This window comes from Nyctereutes procyonoides, unplaced genomic scaffold (assembly GCF_905146905.1).
Source record: "Nyctereutes procyonoides isolate TBG_1078 unplaced genomic scaffold, NYPRO_anot_genome, whole genome shotgun sequence".
NCBI lineage: Eukaryota > Metazoa > Chordata > Mammalia > Carnivora > Canidae > Nyctereutes > Nyctereutes procyonoides.
This window is the reverse complement of record NW_026575030.1, coordinates 32,206,012-32,233,298: the sequence shown is the minus strand read 5'-3', so window position 1 is coordinate 32,233,298 and position 27,287 is coordinate 32,206,012. Positions and strand designations below refer to the sequence as shown.

Sequence of the window (27,287 nt, the reverse complement as noted above, 5' to 3'; positions counted from 1 at the left end):
TGATCATGTTAATAGAATATAAAAGCTCAGGTATTCCATATAACAAATTAAAACATTTTTTTAAGTCAAAAGTCCTACAGTAAGATATCTTTCCTTGAGTACTTTATGTGGCATTAACATCTATCTAAATTATTTTTCCATTGACTGTTTTCCTACTAGTGACCTTTCTTTCTTATATGCTTCATTTCTTCTTATTAAATTATTCTGATTTAATATACTGCCAATAGCTTTGGAGTGGTTTAATATGATTTGAAAGTGTGTCTAGGGGAATTTTCTAAAGAATACTGTTAAAATTATCTCACCTTAGGGGAAAAATGGTTACAAGACTTGAAAATGTTTAGATGTTAAATGCTCCGTGCTGAGAAAAGATAGATAAGATCTTTTTTTGTTTTTGATTTAGTGTTTCTATATTTTACTTGGCTGAACATGATAAAGCAATCAGACCCATGAGAAACTTCTAACAAATTTGTCTTAAGAATAAGTAAACCAATTATGACTAAGCCCCTACTAGTTATAAGAACCCTGGAGAGAATGAACCAGGGATGAGCTTGCATCATAAGTTGATCTATAAAACCTAATTCTTCAAAACGAGAACCCCAGAAACAACAGCCATGGAAACACCAGCAGTCATCCCTCTATCTTCAAAAGTCAGTCACTTTCACAATATCTATCTTGAGACACCTCCATCCAGAGGGACAGCACCCTGACTTTTGGTAGATACTTTGGGGAATATGTGATGTGAAGAGTAGGCTGCTTTTATCTTTGTCCATTGTACATGTATTAAATAATTTCTGTTTTAAGATAATGCATTTTATGACCTCTTAAATCTGGTTTGCCAATATGAAATGATCAGGAAAAGAGGGAAATAAACTATTGTGATTTCGAAGAGTTAAGTTTTCCTGGGTGTTCCATGAAAGGGAGATGTATGCAAAATGACCTCCAAAGACTGAAGAAGCCTTCAGTCTGAAAAAAAAAGCTGACAAGTCCAGTGTGACAAGAAATGTTTTTTTTTTGTTGTTGTTGTTGTTGTTTTTTTTTTTTTTAAGAGGGCTTACAGACAGAATTGTGTCTCAGATGCCACAGGACAAGTACAGCTCAGTAACCCCATCTCCCTAAAGACCTGCTTTGATTGCCCTAGAGGCTGGACACCTGCTGGGGGGCCACCCAGGAGAGTGTTGATGTGAGTCATGGTCATATGCCACAGCAGATCAAAAACACTATGCCTGGAGGGTGTACCTAAGGGTGTGACTGAACAAAAGGAAAGAATGTGGGGGTGGGAGACCTGTACCCAAGAAGGCTTCAAGTCATAGAGCAGTCATCATTGCAGAATTGTGCAAGATGGCATTAGAAATATGTCATTGAGTATTTAATATTTGTCTTAGGCCAGTTTTTTGTTTTGTTTTTTGTTGTTTTGTTTTGTTTTGTTTTTTGGCCTTAGGCCAGTTTGGAAGCAAATAGCAACTCCTTGTCCCCTGGGATATTAGTATTAATGAAGAAGACTCAATCCACAGATTGGAACTAATATGGGGGAAGTGACATGCTGAAATATTTCTTAAACATCTTTTTTTATTAATGCCTTACTTATATTCTTTTATACCACTGTTTTCTTCTTCCAAAATATATTCTGTAGTACAAATATTACATAATTCCTCCAAAGTCTCCAATTTCTACTTGCCTCCCTATTCCATGCTGCATTTTTGGTTGAGAGAGTAATGTCTTCACAAAGGACATCCATGTCCTATGCCCTAGAATATGTGAATATGTTACTCTACATGGCAAAAAGGATTTTGCAAATGTGATTGAACTAAGGAGCTTGAAATGGGGAAATTATTTTGCCTTATTTGAGTGAGTCCAATATAAGCATAAGTTTTTCATAAATAAGGAGAAAAGGGAAGACAGAGTCAGAGTCAAAGAGAGGGATAGAAGATGCTATATGCTGGCTTTGAGGATGGAGGAAGGTATCATGAGCCAAGGATTTCAGGCTGCTGCTAGAAACTGGTAAAGACAAGGAAGAAGAATCTCCTCTAGAGCTTCCAGAAGGAACACAACCTTGCCAACACCTTGATTTTAGCCCAGTTAAAGCCATTTCTTATTTCTGATCTCCAGAACTGTAAGACAATAAATTTGTGTTGTTATAAGTCACTAACTTACTTTGTTATAGTAGCAATAGAAAATTAATACATCATTTAACCACTGTGGTACTGGTATAACTTTCCACAGTATGTATAAAGGCCTGCTATGATTCTATTTTATAATTCTACCTCCTTTATCAGGCCCATTCCTAATATTTGTGGAGCCAGGTGAGAGTGCAGGTACAGGCCAAATATTTTAAAGTTATAAATCAAGATAACAAATTGTTAAATAAAATATGTTCTGTCTTCCTATCTTAACAAATATACCATTGAAACAAATTTTTTTAATGTAACCTGTGATTTGTATAAGAAAAAATGCTGGCAAGATATCAAAGATGGCTGAATTTAATTACTATTATGTAGCCTAAGTGTTCTCTGAATGGTCCTTCTATGTTTGGATGAGATATAAGCCTTTATTTAATTATGTCATAAATCCTTTTCTTGTTTCTACACAATTTAGTTTCCCCACTCATATGAATTGATCACTCATATGCTTTGCCTAGCTTCTTATCTATTTGGGATTAGCTATATAGATATTTTTTATAATGTACTAAAGTTATTTTATTCTAGATATTAATCCCCTTAGCTGACTCATGCTTCCAATAAATAGTTTAGAAGAGAAAAGGCTATCTATTTTTATCTTAAACTTTGACTCAAAGACAGAATATAAAATTATCTGATGGATTTGAAACTTGTATTTTGTTGTCTTGTTTGTTTTTTTCTTTTTTACCAACATAAGAATCTTATCACTTTATTGGTTTAGATTATTTATATTTATTATGTTGCTATGATATGAGGTCTTATTTCAGCCATCTTATTTCTAATTCTCTATTTACCATTCTATTTAAGGTTATCTACTTTTTTTTCCCTAATACTTCCACTAGAAATATGTAATTTCCTTTTTTTATTTTAAAAGATCTACATCCTGGTTTCAGTCTTACAGTGGATTGTCCAGCTTGATAAGTTTATATTCATGCTTATTTTTCCCTATAAAGTGTTAAAGTTTATCAATACCTAAATCTTCTCTCTACCATAAAACCAAGACAAACCTCCAAGCTTACTCTTTTGTCCCTAGGGTCTTACATACCCACACTTACCCCATGTTGGTAGCTTCCAGAGCAGTGCTACTGGAAAGAGAGTTCATAAACCAGTGCTGGTCCACAAATGGATATCAGTTTGCACTTAAAAAAAAAAAAAAAGCTTTATGCCAGTGTAAATCACTCTATTACTAAGCTTTTAGTTTAGTTCAACTGACTTTTTTTCTTAGCAAGATTTTCTCAGTAAAAGAAGCAGTGTACTGATTTGATGTACATTCCCACACAAGCTCCTTATCTCATCCAGATGGATAACAAACTGTTCTTTGAATGGCCCTTTGAGTAGCACTGGTCTAGACCAGACTTTTGGTTCTAGATTTTAGAATATGTTTTTGTGTGTCACTGTTTGGTCAATAAAATTTACTAAGCTTGATTTTTATTTTATTTAATGCTTTAAAAATGCTACTTTACTCTTTTCTTGCATCCAGTGTTGCCACTCAGAAAATTTAGTCTGACTTTTATTGCTTAGTAGTTGACCTGCATTTATCCTCTAGAAACTTGTAGCATTTGCTTTTTTAATTTGGTGCTCTAAAATGTCAATTTAATATGTCTAGGTATAGAGTTTTATCATATGTCTTGATGAATATTGATATACATTTAAGCCCTTTCAAACACATATCTTCCATTCTGGAAACTTCCAATAATTCTTTTTTTAAAGATCTCTTTTATTATTTATTTATTTACTTACTTACGTACTTACTTATTTGAGAGAGAGAGAGAGAGAGAGAACAAGCTGGGAGAGATAACAGGGGGGAGGGAGTGGGAAGGACAAAGAATCTCCAGCAGATTCTACTCTGAGTGCAAAGCCCAATGCAGGACTCTGTCTCATGACCCTGAGATCATGACCTGAGACAAAAATCAAGAGTCAGATGCTCAACTGACTGAGCCACTCAAGTGCCCCAATAATTATTTTTCAAATACTAATATCCCTCCATTTATTTTACAGTGACTCCAATCATACTGATAATAACATTTCCTCTCCTATACCCAACAGGTCTTAACTTTTTAAATTTTTTAATTTATTTTTAAAGATTTTATTTTTAAGTAATCTCTATACCCAGCATGGGACTCGAACTTACAATCCCAAGACCAAGAGTCACATGCTTCACCAACTGAGCCAGCTAAGTAGCACAACTTTTTAACTTTTTATCTCATTACCGTCTCCTAATTCTTAGAACTTTACCCCTTTCTTAGAATATTCTCCAAACTGATTGTCCATGTCACTATTTTGTTCTTCAGCTGATTGCCCATGTCACTATTTTGTTCTTCAGTTGATTGTCCATGTCACTATTTTGTCCTTCAGCTGTATTCATTCTACTATTCAGTTATGAAATCCAACAATTGGGATCTTTACATCAACAATAATATATTAATATCCAATATTTCTAATTGATTCTTCTTTGAAGCTTCCTGTTTCATATTTCCTATATTCTCCCGTATTTCTCTGATAATATTTACCGTTTTTATTTTAAATTCTTTGTGCACCAGGTCTGTTCACTGTACTACTTCCAGAATGATTTTTTTTTCCTTCAGGGCTCATAATATGAGTCTGTGAGCTCAATTATCATGGTAAAATTAGTTAGCTACCTTGGCAAATAACAAATATCTGAGGAGAAGAGCGAAGGTCTAGGCCCTGGTTTGTATTGGTTTAGGCGGTAGAGGGGAACATCACAGTGTGAAGACTCTAACATTACATTCTACACTTAACCACTCCTGTGCCCTCCACCCATGAGGTTACTGCCTGGTATTTCTACCCTAGGCATTACTCCTTTATAAAAGCAATCATAAAACAAAACAAATGTACTATCCAGCCCATGAGGAGAGTGAGTAAGCAGATTGGAAGGAATGAATCGTCAAGGATCTAGTTGCACTCAACAGCAGCTAAACATTGCAGCAGAGCACACCTGGTCAACCTAGGATCTGCTATTCATACCAATTCAACCACTATCATTCAGTGCCAACTGCTCTCTAGAAGCCCCATGATTCATTATAGGTAGCTGACCTAGCTACCTCCCACAAAGTTCTAGTTTAAAAAGACTAAAGAAGACTAGAGAAGGTTCTGCTAAAAAGACTAGAGAAGGTTTGTCCCACTTTTTAAAAAATCTCCAGGGAAGTTATTTGTATTTAGAGCAGAAGCTGTAACGTAACTGACATCCCTACAAGTGAACAGTTTCATAATAAGTGCAGATGAGGAACTTCTTACTTTTAAAATTTTTACCTTAAAAAAAAGGTACCTGGGTAGCTCACTCAGTGGAGCCTCCCATTCTTGGTTTCAGCTCTGGTTGTGATCTCAGGGTCGTGGGATCGAGCCCGGAGTCAGGCTGTGTGCTCAGTGTGGAGTCTGCCTAGGATTCTTTCCTCCTCCTTCTCCCTCCCATTCTTCTCCTCCCCCTACTCTCTCTCAGATTAACTAATGATTTAAATTTTTTAAACTTTTAATCAATGTACAGAAAAGAGTTAACATAGCAGGCCTATGACTGCAATCTCCAGAAGGGCTTGTTTACAGACTGGCACTTGGCTGGTGTTTGGGAACTTGATTAGAAAATGTTACCTAAATGACAAGAGTGGCTCAGTGTAACCTCTACTGTTTGTATGAAAGATAAAATGAGGTTTATACTGAGCACCTGCTTTCCTTCCAAGAGTCTGGAATTTCAGTGACTAGAGTCAGTTACTTCTACATGAACAGCCTGCAATACAAATGCTAGAGTCTAGGCTCAAGTAAGTGTTCCTGGGAGACATTTCTCACATTATGGGCAGAATAGGGTGCATCCTGTGCAACTCCACTGGGAAAGGACTCATAGAAACTTGTGGCTGATTGACCTCCAGACATTACCTTGAGTGCCTTCCCCTTTACCAGTTTTGCTTTGTGTATTTTCACTGTGATAAATCATAGCCAAAAGTACAATCACATGCTGAGCACTGTGAGTCCTCCTAATCTGGGGAGGACTGAATTCTGAGCACTGAATCTGGGGAGTAGTCTTGGGAACACATGACAAATCTATTTGTAAGTGAATTAAATGATCTGAATATATCTCAACAGCTCTGCCCCTGGAATGCATCTCATCTACTCAGGGTGCCAGAGAACACCCCATTCACTTACAATAAAGCAATGAAGATATAGATCAGAGATATACTACAAGGTAAATTTACCCATTAAAATAACTTGGTCAATTAGGCAAAAAGAATTAAAATGTTAATGAAGTCATCAGTGAGAACAGCAAAATCCATGCTTTTTTTTTTTTTTCTGGCAAAAAAAAAAAATGAACCTGAGTAATATAAAAACACAAGTTGAAGAGTGTTTTAAAATATTTTAATAGCTTAAGTATGACAGAAATCAAACACACAATTACAAATGAGAAAAACTGACTACATAAAACATTTTTTTCTATTGAGAAAAACAACTTTGAAGGAAGTGAAGCTCTACATTACCCTTCCTCCAAACCCAAATCATTCTAAGAACTCACCTCCTACACATGAGCACTGTCTGATATTTAATCTCCAGATCTCTTTAAAGAAATCTCTTAGTACAGCAGGCACAACCTTAAAAGAAAGCTCAAAAGGCTTCTCTGAAGGAAAAACCCTCTCTGAAGTTAGAGATAGTCTCTAAAGCAACATTAATGAAATATAAAGTGAAACTAAATTATGTGTTGAGTTCCAGAAGAAGAGGATCATCTCTGTTGTTCTAGATTGATGGTAAAACAATGAATCTCAAGAATAATTTACAATCCAGTTAGAACATTAAAGAAACAAGTCATACATCACATTGCATGTGTGCACCATAAACTTGTATCAACATGTTAGGGGATATCTAATGTGCATTTTTTTAAAAGATTGTATTTATGTATTTATGTATTTATGTATTTATTTATATGAAACAGAAATAGCATGAGCACAAGCAGGAGTGCGGGGGAAGAGGCAGAAGGAAAAGGAGAAGCTGGCTCCCCGCTGAGCATGGAGCCCAACCAGGGGCTCGATCCCAGGGTCCTGAGGCGAAGGCAGACATCTAACTGACTGAGCCACCCAGGGGCCCCTAATGCACCTTTTTAAAATGTATTTTTAATTGATTGATTAATTAATTGATTACTTTGAAAGAGAAAGTGTGTGAGAGAGAGTGGGGGCAGGGAGCATGGGATTGGGAAGAAGAAACTTTTGCAGACTCTGCAATGAGTGCAAAGCCCAACTCAGGGTTCCATCTCATGATCCTGACATCACCACCTGAGTGGAAACCAAGAGTTGGATGCTTAACCAACTGCACTACCCAGGAGTCCCTAATGTACTTTTTTATTTTTTAGTTTTATTTTTTTAAGAAACTTTTTAAAAACATTTATTTAATCCATGAGAGACACACAGAGAGAGGCAGAGATATAGGCAGAGGGAGAAGCAGGCTCCATGCAGGGAGCCCAACGTGGGACTTGATCCCGGGACTCTGGGATCACGCCCTGAGCCTAAGGTAGATGTGCAATCGCTGAGCCACCCAGGCATCCCCCTAATGTACATTTTTTTTAAATGAAATGAGCTGTTGTGCAGAAAACTTGAGAAAAATATAATTAAATGCATTTTAAATTTACTGCATTCATTCAGGTAGTAGTCATTACAACTTAAGCAATTTAAGTTACATGTGGAAGGTTCTTCCATGGTGCTCCCATTCATATAATGCCTCCTCCTTCTTCCTTTCTCCCAATATTTTCTTCCTATTACAAGAGTTGGAGGTCCCTATTAGATGGTGACCCTGTTTTTCTTTTATTCCTGGCACCCAGGTCAATTCCAGGCAGAGCAGGCACTTAATACATGTTAATTACTATTACTAGGGAAGAGTATGGTAGGAAAATGTTTTGTGTAAATTGGACACTGAGATCTTTACCTTTCTCTGCATCTAGAAATGAGTTTTCTGGAATTTCTGCCTTTGCTTCTGGCAGAGCATGCAAACTTCTTGGCCTTAGATGAGAGTTGATCTACATGTATGCTATGCTTGCTGATTCTCTGATGTTATTGACTCTATCTACCTAGTTCAGCCTACAATGTTTGCCTTCTCAGTGTCTTAGATGGATTCCCTAAATTTGACACCTATAGCATTTGAACATAAGTTGAGATCACCCCAGAACTAACGGCCAATCATTATAGAGACAGACATCACTGAGGGAACAATTGAGATAACCCTGTGCTAATGCTAAGATCCTGCCACTGTTCTACCTGTGTTCCTCCCATTCTCATTAGATGAAGGTGACAGAGTAATACTATGGCATTTAGGCCAGCCAGATTGTAGCAATAAACGCTAATGCTAAGGAATATATGCAAAGTATATGATACCTCCCCAAGTCATACTAAGTAGTAAGATCTTGTTAATTTTGTGGTAAACTACCTTCTAAACTGTCAAACACAAGGTACTTTTTCTCAGGAGGATGAACCATAAACACATCCTGAACTCTGCTGATTTTCACAATGTAACTAGATTACTGACCTCTACCAAAGATGATAAATACCCACTGGATGAGGAAATACTGTGAGTGGAAGGGAGACTTAAACTCCCTAAAGTCCAGCCAATACAGTAAGGGAGGATAACATTTTGGCCTGCCTAATCTGCTGTCACAGGTACTTAACTTTAAGCCCTAAAGCTCTACCATGACTTCTCTATAATACGGTTGAAAATTACCTAGGACATTCCAACTATCCCACAAGTCTGATGGCTCTGGATTTACACGAGGAACCACACAACATCCTACAGTGCTATATTAATCAGGACTCTTGGTTGCAGCCAAATCCATGTCATACACAGTCCAGTAAAGGTGAAGGTGAGGAACATAATGACTTGTGTGACTGAAGAGCTGAAGGACAGAGAACTTGATAGTCAACATAGCTCATCAGGAGTCACGCTGCCTGGACCCCCTCTTCTCGATATTGTTTTCCTTTGTGTGTTAGCATCATTGTCTCTTCAAGCGCCTTTGGTGTCCTCCACGTAGCTGGGAAGAATGGCCGTCATGAGTGCTGGACTCACATTCTACCACTGTGACTTAACGGCAGAGCCAGCTGCCCATCCGACTTCAACATAATGGCTACACACACACACACACACACACACACACACACACACAACCTCGTGACTCCTCTTTGGCTTTTTCCTAAGCATTCATCATCTAATATATTCCGTGTTTTACTTATTTGTTGTCTCAAGACAATAACATGGGGACAGAATTAGCATTTCTGTTTAATTTATTCTCTGATACATCTCCAGCGTCTAGTGTAGCACTTGCCATGTAGTTGGTGCTCATTACATATTTGATGAATTAACAAATGATGGAATCTTGCAGGGGATGCCTTACCACTCTGTTAGATAATGTACCCTACAGTATTATACAGGGGAGTACACAGTGGTTCAGTACATGAATTCAATCCTCATTTATCGGCCTCTCTCCCAGCTTCTTTCTGTTTAGCAAAATACATGCTAACTTCAGTGCTGTGGACCTAGACCCAGGGTGGGATTTGCACAGTTCCCCGGGGAAGAGCGATGCCCTTGGATCAATTCAAGCCCTATCTCACCTCCTTGTTATGTTTGCAAACTCTGCATGATTTAAGCAGCTGCTTGGTTTTCCTAATCCACGTTCCTCTTCCCCACTGGGATTTAAATCTTATTCTGAATCGAAGGCCTGAAACCCTGCCCAGCCAGGAGGCTAGGTCCTTTGCAGAGGGAGCTACTTCACCCAGACAGACCCCCTGGAGCCCACATGCTGCCAACCGTCAGTCCAGCTATCACAAGAACACCTAGGGTACCATGGCAACACCCCATCCACCAGACTGAATCTTTTATTTTTTTTTAATTTTTATTTATTTATTTATTTATTCATGATAGTCACAGAGAGAGAGAGAGACGCAGAGACACAGGCAGAGGGAGAAGCAGGCTCCATGCACCGGGAGCCCGATGTGGGATTCGATCCCGGGTCTCCAGGATCGCGCCCTGGGCCAAAGGCAGGCGCTAAACCACTGCGCCACCCAGGGATCCCCAGACTGAATCTTTTAATACTGATGTGGCCTGATTTTCCCGGACTTTTGACAGTTCCCTCTGGGACTGTGCATCCATCGCAGCTCTACGACAGCTCATCACATCTTCGCCGAGGGATGGGAACGTCCGCATCAACGTCGATGATCCGTGACACCACCGGATACAGCGAGGGGTAAACAGGCCTGGAATCTACCAGAGTTTCACACATCTGCTCCTTGGTTTGACACTCAAGGGCCACGCAGCCCGAATATGTCTTTTCACCTCTGTAACTGTCTAACAACCGCTTCACGGTGATAATACATGTCAAAGGCACAGTCGTCAGCGAGCGGCTGCGAGGGACTCAACCGTCAGTTCCTGAGTCCCCCGCCCCTCCGCCCCCGCGAGGAAACCTCCGCCTCGAGCTCTGGGGCGGAAACGTGTGAGGCCGGATGAGACTACAATTCCCAGCAGGCGTAGCGGGAGCGGCGCGTCACCCAGGCGCAGACCACACGCCGCGGGGCTTGTGGGAGCGCAAGATGACCGCGCGGGGGTTGCGGCGAGCCGCGAGCAGGCTCCTGGAGCGGCCGGCGGTTCCGGGCCGCGTGAGCCGAGCTTGCAGCACGTTCCGCACCTTCGCGGAAGTTCTCAGGCTGCCCCAGAGACAAATGACGAAGCTCGCGTTCCCCTTACGGGAGCTGCAGCGGCACCTCACACCGGACTCGAGGTTGGGCCTCCACGTGAAGACCTTTGACCCGAGCCTGGAGGCCATCTCCCAGGCGGAGAGCGTCTTCGCCGCCGGCGGCCGGCACCGCATCGAGTACGTCAGCTCCGCCGTGCGTCTCGACCACGCCCCGGACCTCCCTCACCCTGAGGTGAGAGCCGCCCCTGCCCCCGGGTCGCGGCGACTGGGGCCTCCTGCCCTCACCCATCGTTGGCACCGACTGAGATTTTCTTTTATTTTTTATTTATTTATTTATTTTTTTGAGCGATTTTCCAACCCTGTGTGCACGCATAGAATTATTTTAACTAAATCCGCATAGAATTTACGCATAGAATTTAACGAAAACGTGTGTAGTTTTAGTTATTTTTGGGTAATGGATATGGAAAAGATGGCGAAGCCCAGACCAGTTCAAAAAAACAACAACAACAAAAAAAACTGACTGGCCTTTTGTGATTCTCTTTCTTTTTTAATGAAAGTGGGGAAAACGTGCCGAGACGAACGAGACAGAGTGAAGAAAATGAAAAGTCTTAATAGTCCCACAAATGCGGTGGTGGCCCTTAAACGTACGTCATTTTCACCCAGTCTCGGTTTCCTGTCGTCCAGAAAATAATAATCACATCTACATGGCAACCACGTAGGTTTATTGCCTTAGACAGCGTGAGTGAAATTCCACGGAGGGTGCCTTTAACGCGTGCCTTACGGATGTCATTACTTGGGACCGCACCAGGGCGGTGGAAACTGTCCTTCTGATTAGAACTGGTGTGGTAGTTTGAATAGTGGGAACTAAGGGTGTAGGGAGGTCATTTAAAGATTTTGAGATAGTACCGTATTTTGACTGAAGCTAATGAATTCCGGACTTTTTGTGTAATTCGTTGTTTTTTTTTTTTTTTAATTCAGTCTTCCTCATACTGTTATTGGATTTAATCCGGCAGAGCATTTGAAATTTATGCAGGACTCAGATCAACCTCTGTTGAAGGACAGACCCCAGCCTTGCAAAATATTTAGCGTCCCCCAGCCCCAACCCACTAAGTGCCACCCAGTCATATCCATAGGTAGAAATACCCTTACAGATTCCCAAAGCCTCCCCCCTCCCGCCCCCCGAGAGGGTGATACCCCCTTCACCAAGAACCACTGGTTGGGGGCAGCCCCGGTGGCTCTGGTTCAGCGCTGCCTTTGGCCCAGGGCGTGACCCCGGGTCCTGGATGGAGTCCCACGTTGTCGGGCTCCCTGCATGGAGCCTGCTCCTCCCTCTGCCCGTCTCTCTCTCTCTCTCTCTCTCTCTCTCTCTCTCTCTCTCTCTTTCTCTTTCTCTCTTTCTCTTTGTGTCTCTCATGAAATAAATCTTAAAAAAAAAAAACAAAAAAACTGGTTGGTATTGTACCTCCTTCAATACCATGTTAAAAAGCAGGGTCATGTATATTAATGGTTAGTATCAGGAACATTATGTTCCTTTCTAGGCTATAGAAGTCTAAAGGAGAAAACCTTAATTGGAGTGAGAGGTCAAGGGGCAGGAATAACCTATAAATACAGTGGTGTTACAGTCTACTCTGGGATTTTTTTTTAGGGAAAAATCAGTTTCCCAGCAGTTTCAGACTTGTAGTTGTACTTGAGAATAAGTTTTGTCGGAGTGCATCTAGTTTTTAACTTCAAAAAGCTTTGTAAATATGGAATGCTTAATAAATGTCCCAGATATTCTTGAGTAGCATAATGTAATTCAAGGCACAGGTTCTGGATATAGATGTTCCAAGTTTAAATTCCCACTTCTTCCCTTTCTAGCTATATAATTTTGGGCCGCTTTTTTAGCCTCTCTCTGTCTCTAGTTTTATCATTTGTAAAATGGGGATAATAGTATTACCTACCTTATAGAGATACTGTAAAAATAGGTAAGAAAACATTTTTTTAAGATTTTATTTATTTATTCATGAGAGACAGCAGAGGGAGAAGCAGGATCCCTGTGGGGAGCTCGATGTGGGACTCGATCCCAGGACCCCAGGATCACTACCTGAGCTGAGGGCAGATCGTCAACCACTGAGCTACCCAGGTGTCCCTAGATAAGAAAATTTACATTAAGTGCTTTGAACAGTACGTGGCACTGGGAATCATTCAGTAGATAGTAGCTATATGTTAGAATTTGAGGTTTGACTAAACATAAACCACCTTTCTACATGGCTAGGCAAGACATTAGTTTGACAGCTAATTTTTGCAGCTAATACAACATATAACAAAAATGAATATATATACCTAGTATTCAGTTATCTTCTTTTTCCTTGTATAAGGTATGTTTTATAGGCAGAAGCAATGTTGGAAAATCCTCTCTAATAAAAGCCTTATTTTCACTGGCCCCAGACGTCGATGTCAGAGTCTCCAAAAAACCGGTATGTTGAAGGAAAAGCTTGGGGAGGTGAGATATAAAAGAAATAGCATACTGAAATTAAAACATGTCTGAACTATCTCTGAAATGACTAAAGTGACTAATGTTGAGAGTTACAAGCAATCATACTTGTTAAGTTCCTAGAACAATGATTTCTTTCAAACAAGTAGTAAAGTGAGACATTTTATTAATGCCTGTATATTTCCCTGAAGAAAAAGGAAGTATGTCTGGATTTTAGTTGTCTTGCCAGTTTCTTGAGGAAATCTTTTGTCCAAATCTTTTCAAAAGAGTTGCCAGATTAAGTGTTCTGTTGCCATTCTGTATTTCTTTAAGAATGATCATCTAGTTCCACGCTGATTTTATTTTATTTTTTATTAATAATAAATTTATTTTTTATTGGTGTTCAATTTGTCAACATACAAAATAACACCCAGTGCTCATCCCGTCAAGTGCCCACCTCAGTGCCCGCCACCCAGTCACCCCCACCCCCCACCCACCTCCCCTTCCACCACCCCTAGTTCATTTCCCAGAGTTAGGAGTCTTTCATGTTCTGTCTCCCTTTCTGATATTTCCCACTTATTTTTTCTCCTTTCCCCTTTATTCCCTGTCACTATTTTTTATATTCCCCACATGAATGATTTTAGAGGAAACTGCTTTGAAGTGGTTTTTTTCTCCTATAATCTTGTATACTTTGCTAACTCCTTTCTCCCTCCCTTTTCCTACTCCTTCTCTCTTTATATATAGATATAGATAAGATATAGAGATACTTGCACACATATACATATATATATTAGGTAGACCTCAGTTTACCCAGGGCCAAATTATGAGATTATCCCACCCAGTTTGCTATAGTAGCTTTCTGTCCTTTTTTAAATTTCCTTTACTCTTTCTCAATAATGCACACCACCAATATCTAAGATACCGTGTCCTTAAAACTCAGCCCTAGTTCCCCTCAGCTTATTATCTATCCATGGCAAATGTTCCCACTAACCTACGGCTTACTGCCCCCCCTTTCCTTGCATTGGAACCCTTCCATGAAGCTTCACTAGTCTTCTCTTGCTCCCCATTTCTTCATATAGTTGATTCCCTGGCTCCATTGCTGATGCTAATGATTGTTATAATTCATTAAACCTCCTATCCTTAGGCCTTCTCTGTCTCACCAAATAATACAGCTAACCTCTCATTTCTAGAGAAATGAAACCTCTCATTTCTAGGTAGGGTGGGTTCCCTTCCTGCTTTGAGAGGACAATGGAAGAAATGTATTCTTGACATTCCTCTGAAAATATTTGTTCTAATTCCAAACAATTTACTTTTTAAATTGTTTATCTTAATCTTTTGCTTTCTGATTAATAGTGCCATTGGACACGAGACCATGACTTTTTATCATCTTTACATCGTTTTAGTTTAACAGATATTTTATAGTGCTGTACATTCTTTTTAAAAATGATTCAATGAAAGCACTAAAACCATCTAATGAAACGTGCAAAACGAAGCAGTAGTCTATCAGGTTTTTCATCTAGGTTTTATGAAAACCTATATGACTGGCAGTAAGTATTTTTAGATTAACCAATCTGTGCCATAATTTATTTCTCTTTAAAGTGGAAATATATTATTCATCAGAGAATACTGACTAATGCGTGACACCGTTACAAGGTAACTTTTCACTGAGAGAGAGAGCTAATGAAAAGACTCCCAACATATTTTGGGTACATATTCCTAATCAAAAGCTCTTCTTAAGTCATATAGATTCTCTTAAGAATGAATTGGAGGGAAGAAGTAGTGTCATCTAAGCTTATCTCCAGCCACTTCTCTTTTATCCACTTCTCTTTTATCTTTTCCTGTATCATCATCAACACAGCTAGGATTATATTCAGGACACTTAGGCTCTTAATAAATATTTGCTGATTGAATAGAAAATATTTTGACTCATTAAACATGTAAAGGACATATTTTAAGAAAGCTTTGATTTTTCCATTTATTTTATCAGGGACACACAAAGAAAATGAATTTTTTCAAAGTTGGAAAATATTTTACATTGGTGGACATGCCAGGTTATGGCTATAGAGCTCCCGAAGATTTTGTTGACATGGTAGAGACCTATCTAAAAGAACGAAGGAAGTAAGGAAAAAATTTTCTTATAAGTTTAATCCAAAAGCACATTTTCATTAATGGAACATTAACATTCTCCACATTATGACTTCACATTATCAAGTGACTTCTTTTAGAAAGTACATTTTACTCTCATAATATTCTGTAATATAATATTTAGGGCCAAGGTATATAATGCTTGCTTAATTTTTTTCCTATAGATTAGCTTAATGTTAAATTCAAGGGGTTTTCTAAATTGAGACTATAAATGTATTTCAGCAGAGTTCATTAATTTTCTTATATTGTGGTATTTACCACATTTAAAAAAAACCTCAGTATATTTAAGTAAATAAATAAATAAATAAACCTCAGTATATTTTAAATACTTTTTTTTTAATATTTTATTTATTTATTCATCAGAGAGAGAGAGAGGCAGAGACACAGGCAGAGGGAGAAACAGGCTCCATGCAGGGAGCCTGATGTGGGACTCGATCCCAGGTCTCCAGGATCACACCCTGGGCTGAAGGCGGCACTAAACCCCTGAGCCACCAGGGCTGCCCTATTTTAAATACTTCTGACACCACATCATCTATAAACGTTACTTTTGTTGTCTCCATAGGTAGTCAAATGGCAGTTCTATGTTTCAAGCATTACCACAACATATAAAACAATTAAACTTTGGAAGTATAAAGAAGTATCTGCAAGTATCTTGCTGGTTATAGCTTTACATAGAAACTAAGATGAAAAAACAAAACAAAACAAAAAAGAAACTAAGATGAAATATTTACACAAAAAAATACAAAACATAATGTGTCTGTTTTCTCTTACCTGTTAGTCTTAAAGTAATATTTGAAAATTTAGACATTTTTGTGATAACTTATAGGTAATTGAGGTCATGTCTTGTTCTCCCACTAGTTCAAGCTTCTAAAGGAAGAGACTCACTCATCTTTGTGTCCAGTCCTTGGCAGGGGATCTTAGGTCCAATACTTGCTATTGAAATAAATTAATATTTAGTAAATTTAGTGATTGAAAGTAACAGCATTGAGATTTATTGGATTGTAGGATGGACTTCTGGTGAACCGAGAATTCCTTTTGCCTAAAAAATTTTTAAATTTTGGAGTGAAAATTATCCAAAGGAAAAATTTCTTAGGATAGTAAGGGTCAGGGGGAGAAATGAATGAGTATATTTTATATTGTCATTAATTTTTATTTCTGCATTCTTATAGTTTGATGAGAACATTTTTGTTAGTGGATAGTGTTGTTGGAATTCAAAAAACCGACAATATTGCCATAGGAATGTGTGAAGAATTTGCATTACCTTATGTGGTAAGTATTTCTTTTGAATTATGGTTGCTATTGGAAATACCAGTTTGTGTATATGCGTGTGCACTTGAGTCTGTGTGTGTATGTGTGTCTGCTCTCTCTTTAGTGAAAGAGCAGATCTTACCTCTGCAAGAGTAGTTTTTGAATAATCTTTTTATCAGCCTTTAATAGGTAAGTTCTATGGTACTTCTATTTTCTTTTCTTTCTCTCAGCGTTAGGTTTTCAAAATTATAATCAAAGTATTTTTAAACTGTTCATTTAGTGTTCCGAAGTGCTTTTCCCTTTCATTTTTTTTAATGGCAATATAAATACTTGTCTAAAACATGTTAGTGGCTTTTTAACAGCAGTTTGCATATAGTACTTAACCAAAATGTCAATGAAATTGCAACTGAAAAATTTGCTAGTTTTTGAAGTTTAAGAATCATTTCAAGAAAATAGCTGGCTCCAGCATACACAGGTAGGATTTTTACATTCTTTAAGAAAAGAAAATTTCTTCTGGGAATATCGTACCTCTGTTTTTTCTGTTGTTTGTCCTAGAAAAGACAACTTAGTAGGTTAGTGTCTATTTTTTCTTTGCTTCATGAGTTCTCCAGATAAAATAGCACCCCAGAGTTCCAAAGGAAAAGTGAAGAACCCATTGACTATAACTTGGTTTCAAAAAAAGTTAGGAGACCACTAAAACGTATCAGTAAAGTTTAATGCAAATCCAACCGTGTTGCTAGTCAGCAACACTTTTGTATTCTTGTGGTTATGGAATTTGGGGATTTGCAAAAACCCTGTGAAGCAAAAGCTAGAACTACAATTAGTATGAGGAGCCAAAGGTTGGATTATAGTTCATATAGCAGAAAATACTCAATAGTGCCAAACTGGTTTTATTAAGTGATACAGTATTCCTAATTTGGTATCATAGATACCAATTTGTGAAATCATATGTTTTCCTCAGTTTTAACTTTAAGGAAATATTACTTTCTTCTTTGGAAAAGAGGTTGTGATAGAAAAATTATGCCTCCTTTTAAATATCAGCATATTTGCTCTTATGAGGAAAGATTCCCAATTGGAGGGACTCACAAGTCATTAGAAACCACAGACTAAATAAATAAATAAATAAATAAATAAATAAATAAATAAATACCACAGACTTTCTGCCTCTCACTCCTTTTGCCATTAACATTTTCTTTTTTTTTTAAGTTTTTCTTTTTTTTTTTTTTTTTTTTATTTATTTATGATAGTCACAGAGAGAGAGAGAGAGAGGCAGAGACACAGGCAGAGGGAGAAGCAGGCTCCATGTACCGGGAGCCTGATGTGGGATTCGATCCCGGGTATCCAGGATCGCGCCCTGGGCCAAAGGCAGGCGCCAAACCGCTGCGCCACCCAGGGATCCCCCATTAACATTTTCTATAACTGAAAAGCATAGGTTATTATTTCAGGAAATTTAATTTTATAGAAATTCCCCAGGAAAATTGATAGATCAAAGTTTTACTTTTTAATTGATTTTGTAATCATTCCTATAATTTTAGTGGATATAAGATACAAATAGCCTGATTTCTAGTTTTCCATTATATTATTACATTTAAGGCAGAACTATTTCCTGGTCAAAAATGATTGTAAGTTGGCAGTTTTATATGGATCAACCCAATAATACTATGTATCTTAGTTAACATATAGTGATTGCATGGAACATTTGTTTTATGTCAATTGCAAATATGGCTAAAGGGTCCTTTTCACTGGTATTGAATCCAAGATATTATGGCTCTGTGTATTTAAAGCACCATTAAACAGCAAACACATCATATATGCTTTATACATTGCATGCATTAACTCATTTAATCCTCATGGTAACTCCTTTTGGGGGTGTCACTTTTATAGATGAAAACATAAGTATAGAGAGATTAAGAAACTTACAAAGGTCACCTAATTGTTATTAAACATTTGTAGCTAGGGATGCCTGGGTGGTGTAGTTGGTTAAGTGTCCAATTCTTGTTTTTGGCTCAGGTTGTGATCTTGGGGTTGTGGAATTGAGCCCTGCATGGGACTCTGTGCTCAGCCAGAGTCAGCAAAGGTTTCTCTTTCCCTCCCCCTGCCCTTCCTCTTGTGCCCTCATTCTCTCTCTAGAATAAATAAATAAATCTTTTTTAAAAATTGTAGCTAAAGTGTGTAAAACTGTATATTAATAAGATCTTTATTTCCAATGCTTAAATATTTGTTTTCTTACAGATGGTATTAACAAAAATTGACAAATCTTCCAAGGGGCATCTTTTAAAACAAGTGCTTCAGATCCAAAAATTTGTTGAGAGTGAAACACAAGGATGTTTTCCTCAGTTGTTTCCTGTAAGGTAAGACTTGAATTATTTTGTAACTAACATCCTTTGTGTTTGATACATATATATAAAAAAACATATATAAATACATATAAAACATATAAATATATATATAGTGTTTCTTAGTTTGTATTTGTTATATATTATATAGCGTTTCTTTGATTGAGGTATCACTTAAAATAAGAGGAGTTTGGAAGACTACACACATAGCCATGATTTATTGGTACAACCCACCAGCACTTTTATTTTTTCTTCCCTCTATTTTGTCTGCTTTCTGCAGGCTTTTGCTGGATCTTCCTTGTAGGTATCTTCCTTCTCTTTCTGCCTCAGCCTAGCTCAACCCTAGACCACAGCAGAAGTGAAAACTTTTTACTTTTTTTTTTTAAGATTTTACTTATTCATTCATGAGACACACACACAAAGCGAGGCAAAGACACAGGCAGAGGGAGAAGCAGGCCCCATGCATGGAGCCTGATGTGGGACTGGATCCTGGTCTCCAGGATCACGCCCTGGGCTAAAGGCGGCTCTAAAAACCACGAGCCACCCGGGCTGCCCAAACTTTTTACTTTTTATTTTATTTTATTTTTTTTTACTTTTTAAAATCAGCTAAACAATAGCCACAATAAAGATACTACCATGCTTTTCTCACCTTCAAAAACAAACAAAAAAAAAATTCATTATTTTTATGAAAGAAACCTTCTCCAGGCTGTGAGGGATAAAAAATTTTCTTTAAAAAGAAATGCTTCACGTAAGTTAGAATTAAGCATTGGTAGCAGACAGAATGGTTATTTCTCGAGCTGGCAATTTTGAGATATTTGATATAGTTTAGTGATGAAACATGAGTTTGTACTTTGAGCATATACCTTGGATGTAGTAAGTGCCTTGTACTAGAGCAAAGATACAGTACCATTTCCATATGATTTTCTTACTCTAACTTCTTTATGGAAGGCACTATAGTATTTGCTATGAGAAATAATGAAACCAAGTAACAGTTTTATATGAAACTGTCCCCTCATCAGTTATTCAAGGTCCTACCAATCCAGATCATATTTAAATTGTTTGTAATTATGAACATGCCTGTCAAAACCCTTCATTCACTCATTTCTACAAAATGCTCTTCTCCCTTGACTTTCATTCAGGTATTTATCCTGTTCATTTGTCTGTGTCCCATCTGTACAATGGAGATTCCTACAGGCAGGAGTGAAATCCTACTTCTTAGAGCCCTGAGCATTGTCATAGAACAATAGCTGTTTTTTTTTTTCTAAGATTTTATTTATTTATTCATGATAGACATAGAGAGAGGCAGAGACACAGGCAGAGGGAGAAGCAGGCTCCACACCAGGAGCCCTACGCAGGACTCGATCCCGGGACCCCAGGACGGCACCCTGGGCCAAAGGCAGGCACCAAACCGCCGAGCCACCGAGGGATCCCCAATAGCTGTTTCTTTTAACTATTTAATAAGAAGGAAGTGAGACCTTCACTAAAAATGCAGCACAAACATAAGATGGACAGATTGTGGCTTAAGAGCAGCATTTATTGGAAAAAAATTAAGCTTTAGTTGACTATAAGTTGAATATGAATTAACAGTTCAGTGAGGCTGGAAAAAACTGACAGTGTTTTCTTGACCTACATTAATAGAATTATAGTGTTCCAAACAAGGGAATGATCTAACAGTAGTTCCACACTGCTTTGAGCTATATGTCATCAGACCAGTCAGATTGGATTGTGGCTGGACATTAACAACAACTGAGCTATCTGAAAACAGTGGTCTTGGGGTGGTTACGTCACTACATCATTCATAACACTTACCTGGTCCTCAGGGTAAACATCCCTATGCCTAGTTAGGGATGTTTGTAAGTCAAAGAAGTGAAGTGAGTTGCAGAGAGATATTTGTTTAAATAGAACAGGGAAGCCTGGGTGGCTCAATGGTTGAGCATCTGCCTTTGACTCAGGGCCTGATTCCAGGATCCAGGATTGAGTCCTGCATTGGGCTTCCTGCATGGAGCCTGCTTCTCCCTCTGCCTATGTCTCTGCCTCTCTCTCTGTGTGTCTCTCATGGATAAATAAATCTTTACTTCTTGGCTATAGATTTTAAAGCAACTTACTTCATTTTCTGAGTCTGTTTTCTCCCTAGTAAAAATATGATTGTTAGAAGAATAATAAAATGTATTGTGACTGATGTACACACAGCCATATAATAAATGTTAATTTCCTTTCTTGCCAAAAATCAGTCAGTAAGTAGCATGGTTAGGCCAACAACCCAGATTATGAGATTCTCAGTACTTTTTAGAGATAATCCTTTCTTTAGATATGTCAGCATTCTCTGCTGTATGGTCCTGGAATCACTGCTGCCTCTGTACTCACCATAAGTGACCAAAGTACTGCAGAAGCCATACAAGTCTAAGACCCGAGGTGTAGAAGCCTGGTGACTTTCAAGAACTTCAGCATTCACTTTGCCATAGGGACCACATACAGGAATTTGGCAGGCTATACTCTGTAGCTCTCAAAACCCAATTCAGAAAATAGTTAAACACATTCCTTGGTTTTATGCTCATGACCAAGTCCTAGTCCATCCCTCCAGAAAGAAGTTTGGCCTGTTCACGAAATAATTATTATAAAATATGTCAGGTTTTATTTCCTTCTCTTCTTATTTGATCCTTGTAGGAGAAAGGTGGAAGTACAGTCCAGCAAATGTTGGCCTTTAAGGCTATAGGCAAAAGTTTAAATGCTAAACTTCACTTATAACCCAGAAATCATTATGGGCTGTTCTCAAGCAGACAGCTTTGGTCAAAAAGCTTAAAATGCTGTATTTTATCAAGAAGGGAATCAGGAGTACAGGAGAAAATATTTTACTTGTTTTATATACAGGTATATACCATTTCCTATATCCATAAAAGTCATAGTGTATTCAAAAAAGTCCATGTATCCCAAGAAACCATGTGGTCACTTCCAGCTGTCAAATGGATGGATGCATATAGATGGATATAGTAAGATGAGTAGACAATAATAGACACCAATAATGGTGATAATTTTTAAAAATAACAAAAGGTCTAAAGTATTAAGATTGTTGAGTCTTTGTCACAAAAAAAAAAAAAACTAACTAAAAAGATCAAAACTTTTAGTCTGGGAAATAAAAGGCAAAATAGAAGATATTCCAATGACATTTTCACAGAAATAGAACAATCTTAAAATTTGTATGGAACCACAAATAGCCAAAGCAATCTTGAGAAAGAACAAAGCTGAAGGTATCATGTTCCCTGATTTCAAACTATATTATAAAGCTACAGTAATCAAAAAAGTAGTACTGGCATACAAAAAAGATACATAGATCAGTGGAACAGAACAGCCCACCAATAATCCCACACATATATGGTCACTATGACAAAGAAGCCAAGATATACAGTGGGACAAGGGCAATGTCAGTAAATGGTGTCGGCAAAAGAATGAAACTTCGATTACAGTCTTATATTATACTCAAAAATTAACTCAAAATAGGCCGGAAACCATAAAACTTCTAGAAGAAAACCTACACACTTAACATCAGACTTGGCAATGATTTTTTGATTTGACACCAAAAGCAAAGGCAACAATAGCAAAAATAAACACAAGGGACTACACTGAACTGTAAAAAAGCTCCTGCACAGCAAAGGAAACCATCAGCAAAAGGAAAAGGCAACCTACTGAAAGAATTTGCAAATCATATATCTGATAAGGGGCTTATTACATAACTCCTATAACTCAATAGCAAAAAAATAAAAATAAAAAAATAGGCAGAGGATTTGAAGATATTTTTCCAAAGAAAGCAGACATATGACCAACAGGAGAAGATGAAAATATGAAAAGATGCTTAGCATCACTAACCATCAAGGAAATGCAAATCAAAACTGCAATGAGATACCACCTCACACCTACTGGAATGGCTATTATCAAAAAGGAAAAAAACAAAAAACAAATAATAAGCATTGGTGAGAATGTAGAGAAAAGGGAAACCTTGTGCACTGTTAAGAGTGAAATCACTGCAGACACTATGGGAAACAATATGAGGTTCCTTTAAATATTAAAAAGAGAATTACCATATGATCCAAAAATACCACTTATAGGTATTTATCCAAAGAAAACAAGAACACTGATTGAAAAGATATATGCAGGGATCCCTGGGTGGCACAGCGGTTTGGCGCCTGCCTTTGGCCCAGGGCGCGATCCTGGAGACCCGGGATCGAATCCCACGTCAGGCTCCCGGTGCATGGAGCCTGCTTCTCCCTCTGCCTATGTCTCTGCCTCTCTCTCTCTCTCCCTGTGTGACTATCATAAATAAATAAAAATTAAAAAAAAAAGAATATTCTAACTCCTTTATAAAAAAAAAAAGAAAGAAAAAAGATATATGCACCCCCACATTCACTGCAACATTGTTTACAATAGCCAAGATACCAAACAGCCTGTCCATTGATAGATGAATGGACAAAGAAAGTGTAGTGTTTATGTATATACAATGGAATACAATTCAGCCATAGAAAAGAATGAAGTCTTGCCATTTGTGACAACATTGGTGGATTTTGAGGGGATTATACTAAGTGAAGTAAGTCAGGCAGAGAAAGACAAATACCATATGATCTCACTTATATGTGGAATTTGGGAAACAACAAAAAAGCAAAATCATAGATAAAGAGATGGGTGGTTGTCAGAGGTGGAGGATGGAGGATAGGGGATACAAGGAAGGGGACCAAAAGGTAAAAATTTCCAGTTACAAAATAATTCGTTGAGATGTAATGTACAACATGGTGACTATCATACTGTATTGCATATTTGAAAGTTGCTGAGAGCAAATCTTAAAAGTCCTCATCGTAAGAAAAAGAAAAATTATAATTATGCCTGATGACAGATGTTAACTAGACTTACTGCAACCTTTTCACAATATATACGAGTATCTAATCATTATGTTATACAACTGAAGCTAATGTGTCAATTATACCTCAAAAATAAAAAATTTAGTCTGGTTAATAAAAGGCAAATTGGTGGATAAGGTGAAATTTTTAGGATTCTGAGAATATGAATCATCATTTTTAAAATAGAAGAGGCTGGCAGAAGAGAGGAAAAATTAAGACATTCTGTTTCATATATGAAACTCAAGAGTTTTAAAAGAGTTTTTAAGTTAGATGAATTCAGATACATTACTACATCTGAAGTAAAGAAGAAAATTTTTCTTTTCTTTTCACAGTTCTGTGACCTATTCTGGAATCCATCTGTTGAGATGCTTTATTGCAAATATAACAGGAAATCTTAAGACTGATGGCCTCTAATTTAGCTGAAGATTCAAAATCCTTTATGCCAACTAGAGTTGAACACCTAGAATTTCAGCATTGTTTTAAATGTTGTGTACCTATTAATTTGCAGAAGGATCATTTTAGCTTTAAAACCTGCATCTTGGGCAGCCCGGGTGGCTTAGCGGTTTAGCGCCGCCTTTGGCCCAGGGCCTGATCCTGGATACCCAGGATCGAGTCCCGCATCGGGCTCTCTGCATGGAGCCTGCTTCTCTCTCTGCCTGTATTTCTGCCTCTCTCTCTCTCTCTCTTTCTCTCTGTGTGTGTCTCATGAATAAATAAATGAAGTCAAATAAATAAATAAATAAATAAACCTGCATCTTCCCAAACCAAGAATGAATTTGTGCTGGGAAAAAGAAGTTTATAAATAATAAATTATGCTATTCATTAGGACAGATACTGTTTTATTTTAACAGTTCCTATTTTAGCAATGTTCCTATTGTAACAAACTGGCAAACAAGAGCATATAGAAATCCATAATATGAAACCTATTTAGTGCTACCTAGAGAATGGTTTGCTGTGTTTTTATTGGGCTTTTGCCTTTTAAAGACAGTGTTTATTATGTATATTTAAGTATTAAAATGGAGTAGTTAATAAAGGGGTTACTTTTCTGTTAAGCACTTATAGGGAGATGGAAGAGAAATGCTCCTCTCAGTGCCTTAATTTATCTTTTTTCTGAGTCCTTACTTGAAAATAAAATAATATTCTTGATAAAATTTCAGTCAGTCCATGATGAGGCTGGAGTCATTCACCTTCAGGTGAACACAGGATTCAGAATCAGAAGACCAGAATTTAAGTTTCAGTTCTAATATTTATTATGTTGGGCCTTGGGCAGATTACTTGATTTCTCTGCCCTTCATTTATAATTTGCAAAGCTATAGAGATTAAAATGGTATTATATGTGTAAAGGATATCTGTTTACAGATTTATAAAGTGAAACCAATCCAAGAAACAGCAAACCTCAGATTTATCACAGAAAACCTCCTGTCATAGAGGAGAAAACATTTTCTTTAGTGAAAGACAAAAACCAAAAACTAGTTTTTTTGAGAAAACTGGTATTTGCAAAAGGCGAGAAAAAAGTCGATCGGCCTATTTAGAATTGGTACAGTAAGATTCAGAATGGAAAGATAAAGCCTTCCTTTGAGCTAAAGTTAACAGAAAAGATTTTTATGAAGATGCTACTGACCTATTCATGTAAGTAAGTGGCTTAGCTTTTCAAAGTGAGAGTGAATATTAAAAGATTATTGCAGTAGCCCCAGATAAAACCTTAAGGCTGTAAAACAACTGGGGCTTTTTAGGGAAATTCAATTATGAATATATTTTCATAGTTGATAGCACTGGTCTGTTCTAACCAGCAGTGTTTTAAGCTCAAACAAACAAACACTTTAGGTATTCACAAAGTAAAATATATGGTAACAGTAGAATGATCTTAGAAGTCATCATTTTGCCTGCCAGTGTTACTTTACTGCTCGTCTTAGCCTTGGTTCTCCTAAAAGCAGAGTCCAAGACAAAAGTTTGCATTCAGTCATTTATTTGGGAAGTGATTCCAGGGAACAGGAGTGATGAAGAAAGGAAACAGAAGAAAGGAGAGTCAATCAAGGATGGAGGAGTCGGACATCACATAAGTACTAGTCTTGATCTTGAGGGACCTTCTAGAAGAGGAGCCTTAGGAAATGTGCCTCTGAGTTGTCTTTGAAGTGGCCTTCCCCCACTTCTTCCAGTTTGTGCATGCCTAAGTGCCAAGTAGTTCTTGCAACTTGTCAGAAGGAGCAGGAAGTGAGGGGTCTCTGGAACAGAAGGCAAAGTGCAGTTGTCCACTCCTGCTGGAAACTGGTTGGCACAGCAGTGGCTGAAGTAAAAAAGCTAAGTGGATTTGGAATGGGAGGCCTCAGCCTTACGAATGAGAGGAGTGTTTTAATGCTACCAGGGCAGGAAAATCTGTATTCACTGTGATGACACACTAACAGGAGTTTTCTTGGAGGGGCCGGGGTGTGGGGTGAGGAACAGAGGGAAAGGGATAAAGAGAATCTTAAGCAGGTTCCATACCCATCACAGAGCCCAACATGCGACTCAATCTCACAACCCTGAGATCCTGACCTGAGCTGAAATCAAGAGTTGGATGCTTAACTGAGCTACCCAGGTGCCCCACTAACAGAAGTTTCTAATCTAATTTACTACTAATACATGATTTGGATATCACAGATTTCACTTTTTAAAATTTAAAACATTAGAATTCTAAGTTGTTTGGAAAGATTAACTGATCTAGAGTAGAGGAGAAGGAGGAGATGAAGAAATTTACTCCAAAGGAACATTAATGAAGTACAAGAAAGTGTTAGGCCTATAGTCCAATCCAGGCTTTATAGTTTTACCTCCTTAGACAATTTACTGAACACTGGTTTTTCCACTGAGGGATAATCTCCAAAGTCTCTTTCAGCTGTCAGAGTTTATGATCCTTGAACTATAATGCCACTTCACATGAAGCAGTCTAAGCCGAGGGAACCTAACTCTGGAGTCATATGCAAATAAAAGCAGAAACAAGATTGGACCTTAAATCTTAGACTCGTAGAAGCTGATGGTTATTTCTAGACTGGTCATGAGATCTCCTTAGTATTATCTATGTTTTAAGGCACCAAGTAGCTTCTACCACTTGGTAGGAAGACAGGAAAAATATAAACAATGAAAAGTGACTAGAAATTAAGGACTTTGAAGTAAATCAAGATGTTTAGCAAGGCTTCAGGAAAGAAAGAAGCTGAAGCAGTGTTTAACTCTGCTTCGCAGGCTACTTGCATCAAAATCATCTAAGCTCCTTGTTAAAAATGCAGGCTTCTGGGCACCTGGGTAGCTCAGTCAGTTGGGAGTCTGACTCTTGATCCCAGCTTGGGTTTATTTTTTTTTTTTTTTCCAGCTTGGGTTTAGATCTCAGGGTCATGAGGTCATGCAGGCTTCTGT

The 27,287-nt window shown here is 37.9% G+C and overlaps 1 protein-coding gene across 3 annotated transcripts in view; it reads left to right on the top strand.

The window, feature by feature from the left end:
- Positions 1-10,103: 10,103 nt before the first annotated feature.
- The window catches only part of GTPBP8 (GTP binding protein 8 (putative)), a 100,506-nt gene continuing 83,322 nt past the window's right edge, over positions 10,104-27,287 (top strand). Inside the window, exons 1-6 of one of the 3 annotated variants that reach the window (XM_055316155.1) lie at positions 10,113-11,071; positions 13,197-13,295; positions 15,279-15,409; positions 16,606-16,705; positions 18,917-19,035; positions 24,236-24,655. In XM_055316155.1, coding sequence (XP_055172130.1) covers positions 10,649-11,071; positions 13,197-13,295; positions 15,279-15,409; positions 16,606-16,705; positions 18,917-19,035; positions 24,236-24,317 — 954 coding nt within the window. In that variant the 5' untranslated portion in view covers positions 10,113-10,648 and the 3' untranslated portion in view covers positions 24,318-24,655. Of the gene's footprint in view, positions 11,072-13,196; positions 13,296-15,278; positions 15,410-16,605; positions 16,706-18,916; positions 19,036-24,235; positions 24,656-27,287 lie in introns of those variants that run through there. The other 2 variants (XM_055316152.1, XM_055316154.1) reach the window with 2 other exon arrangements.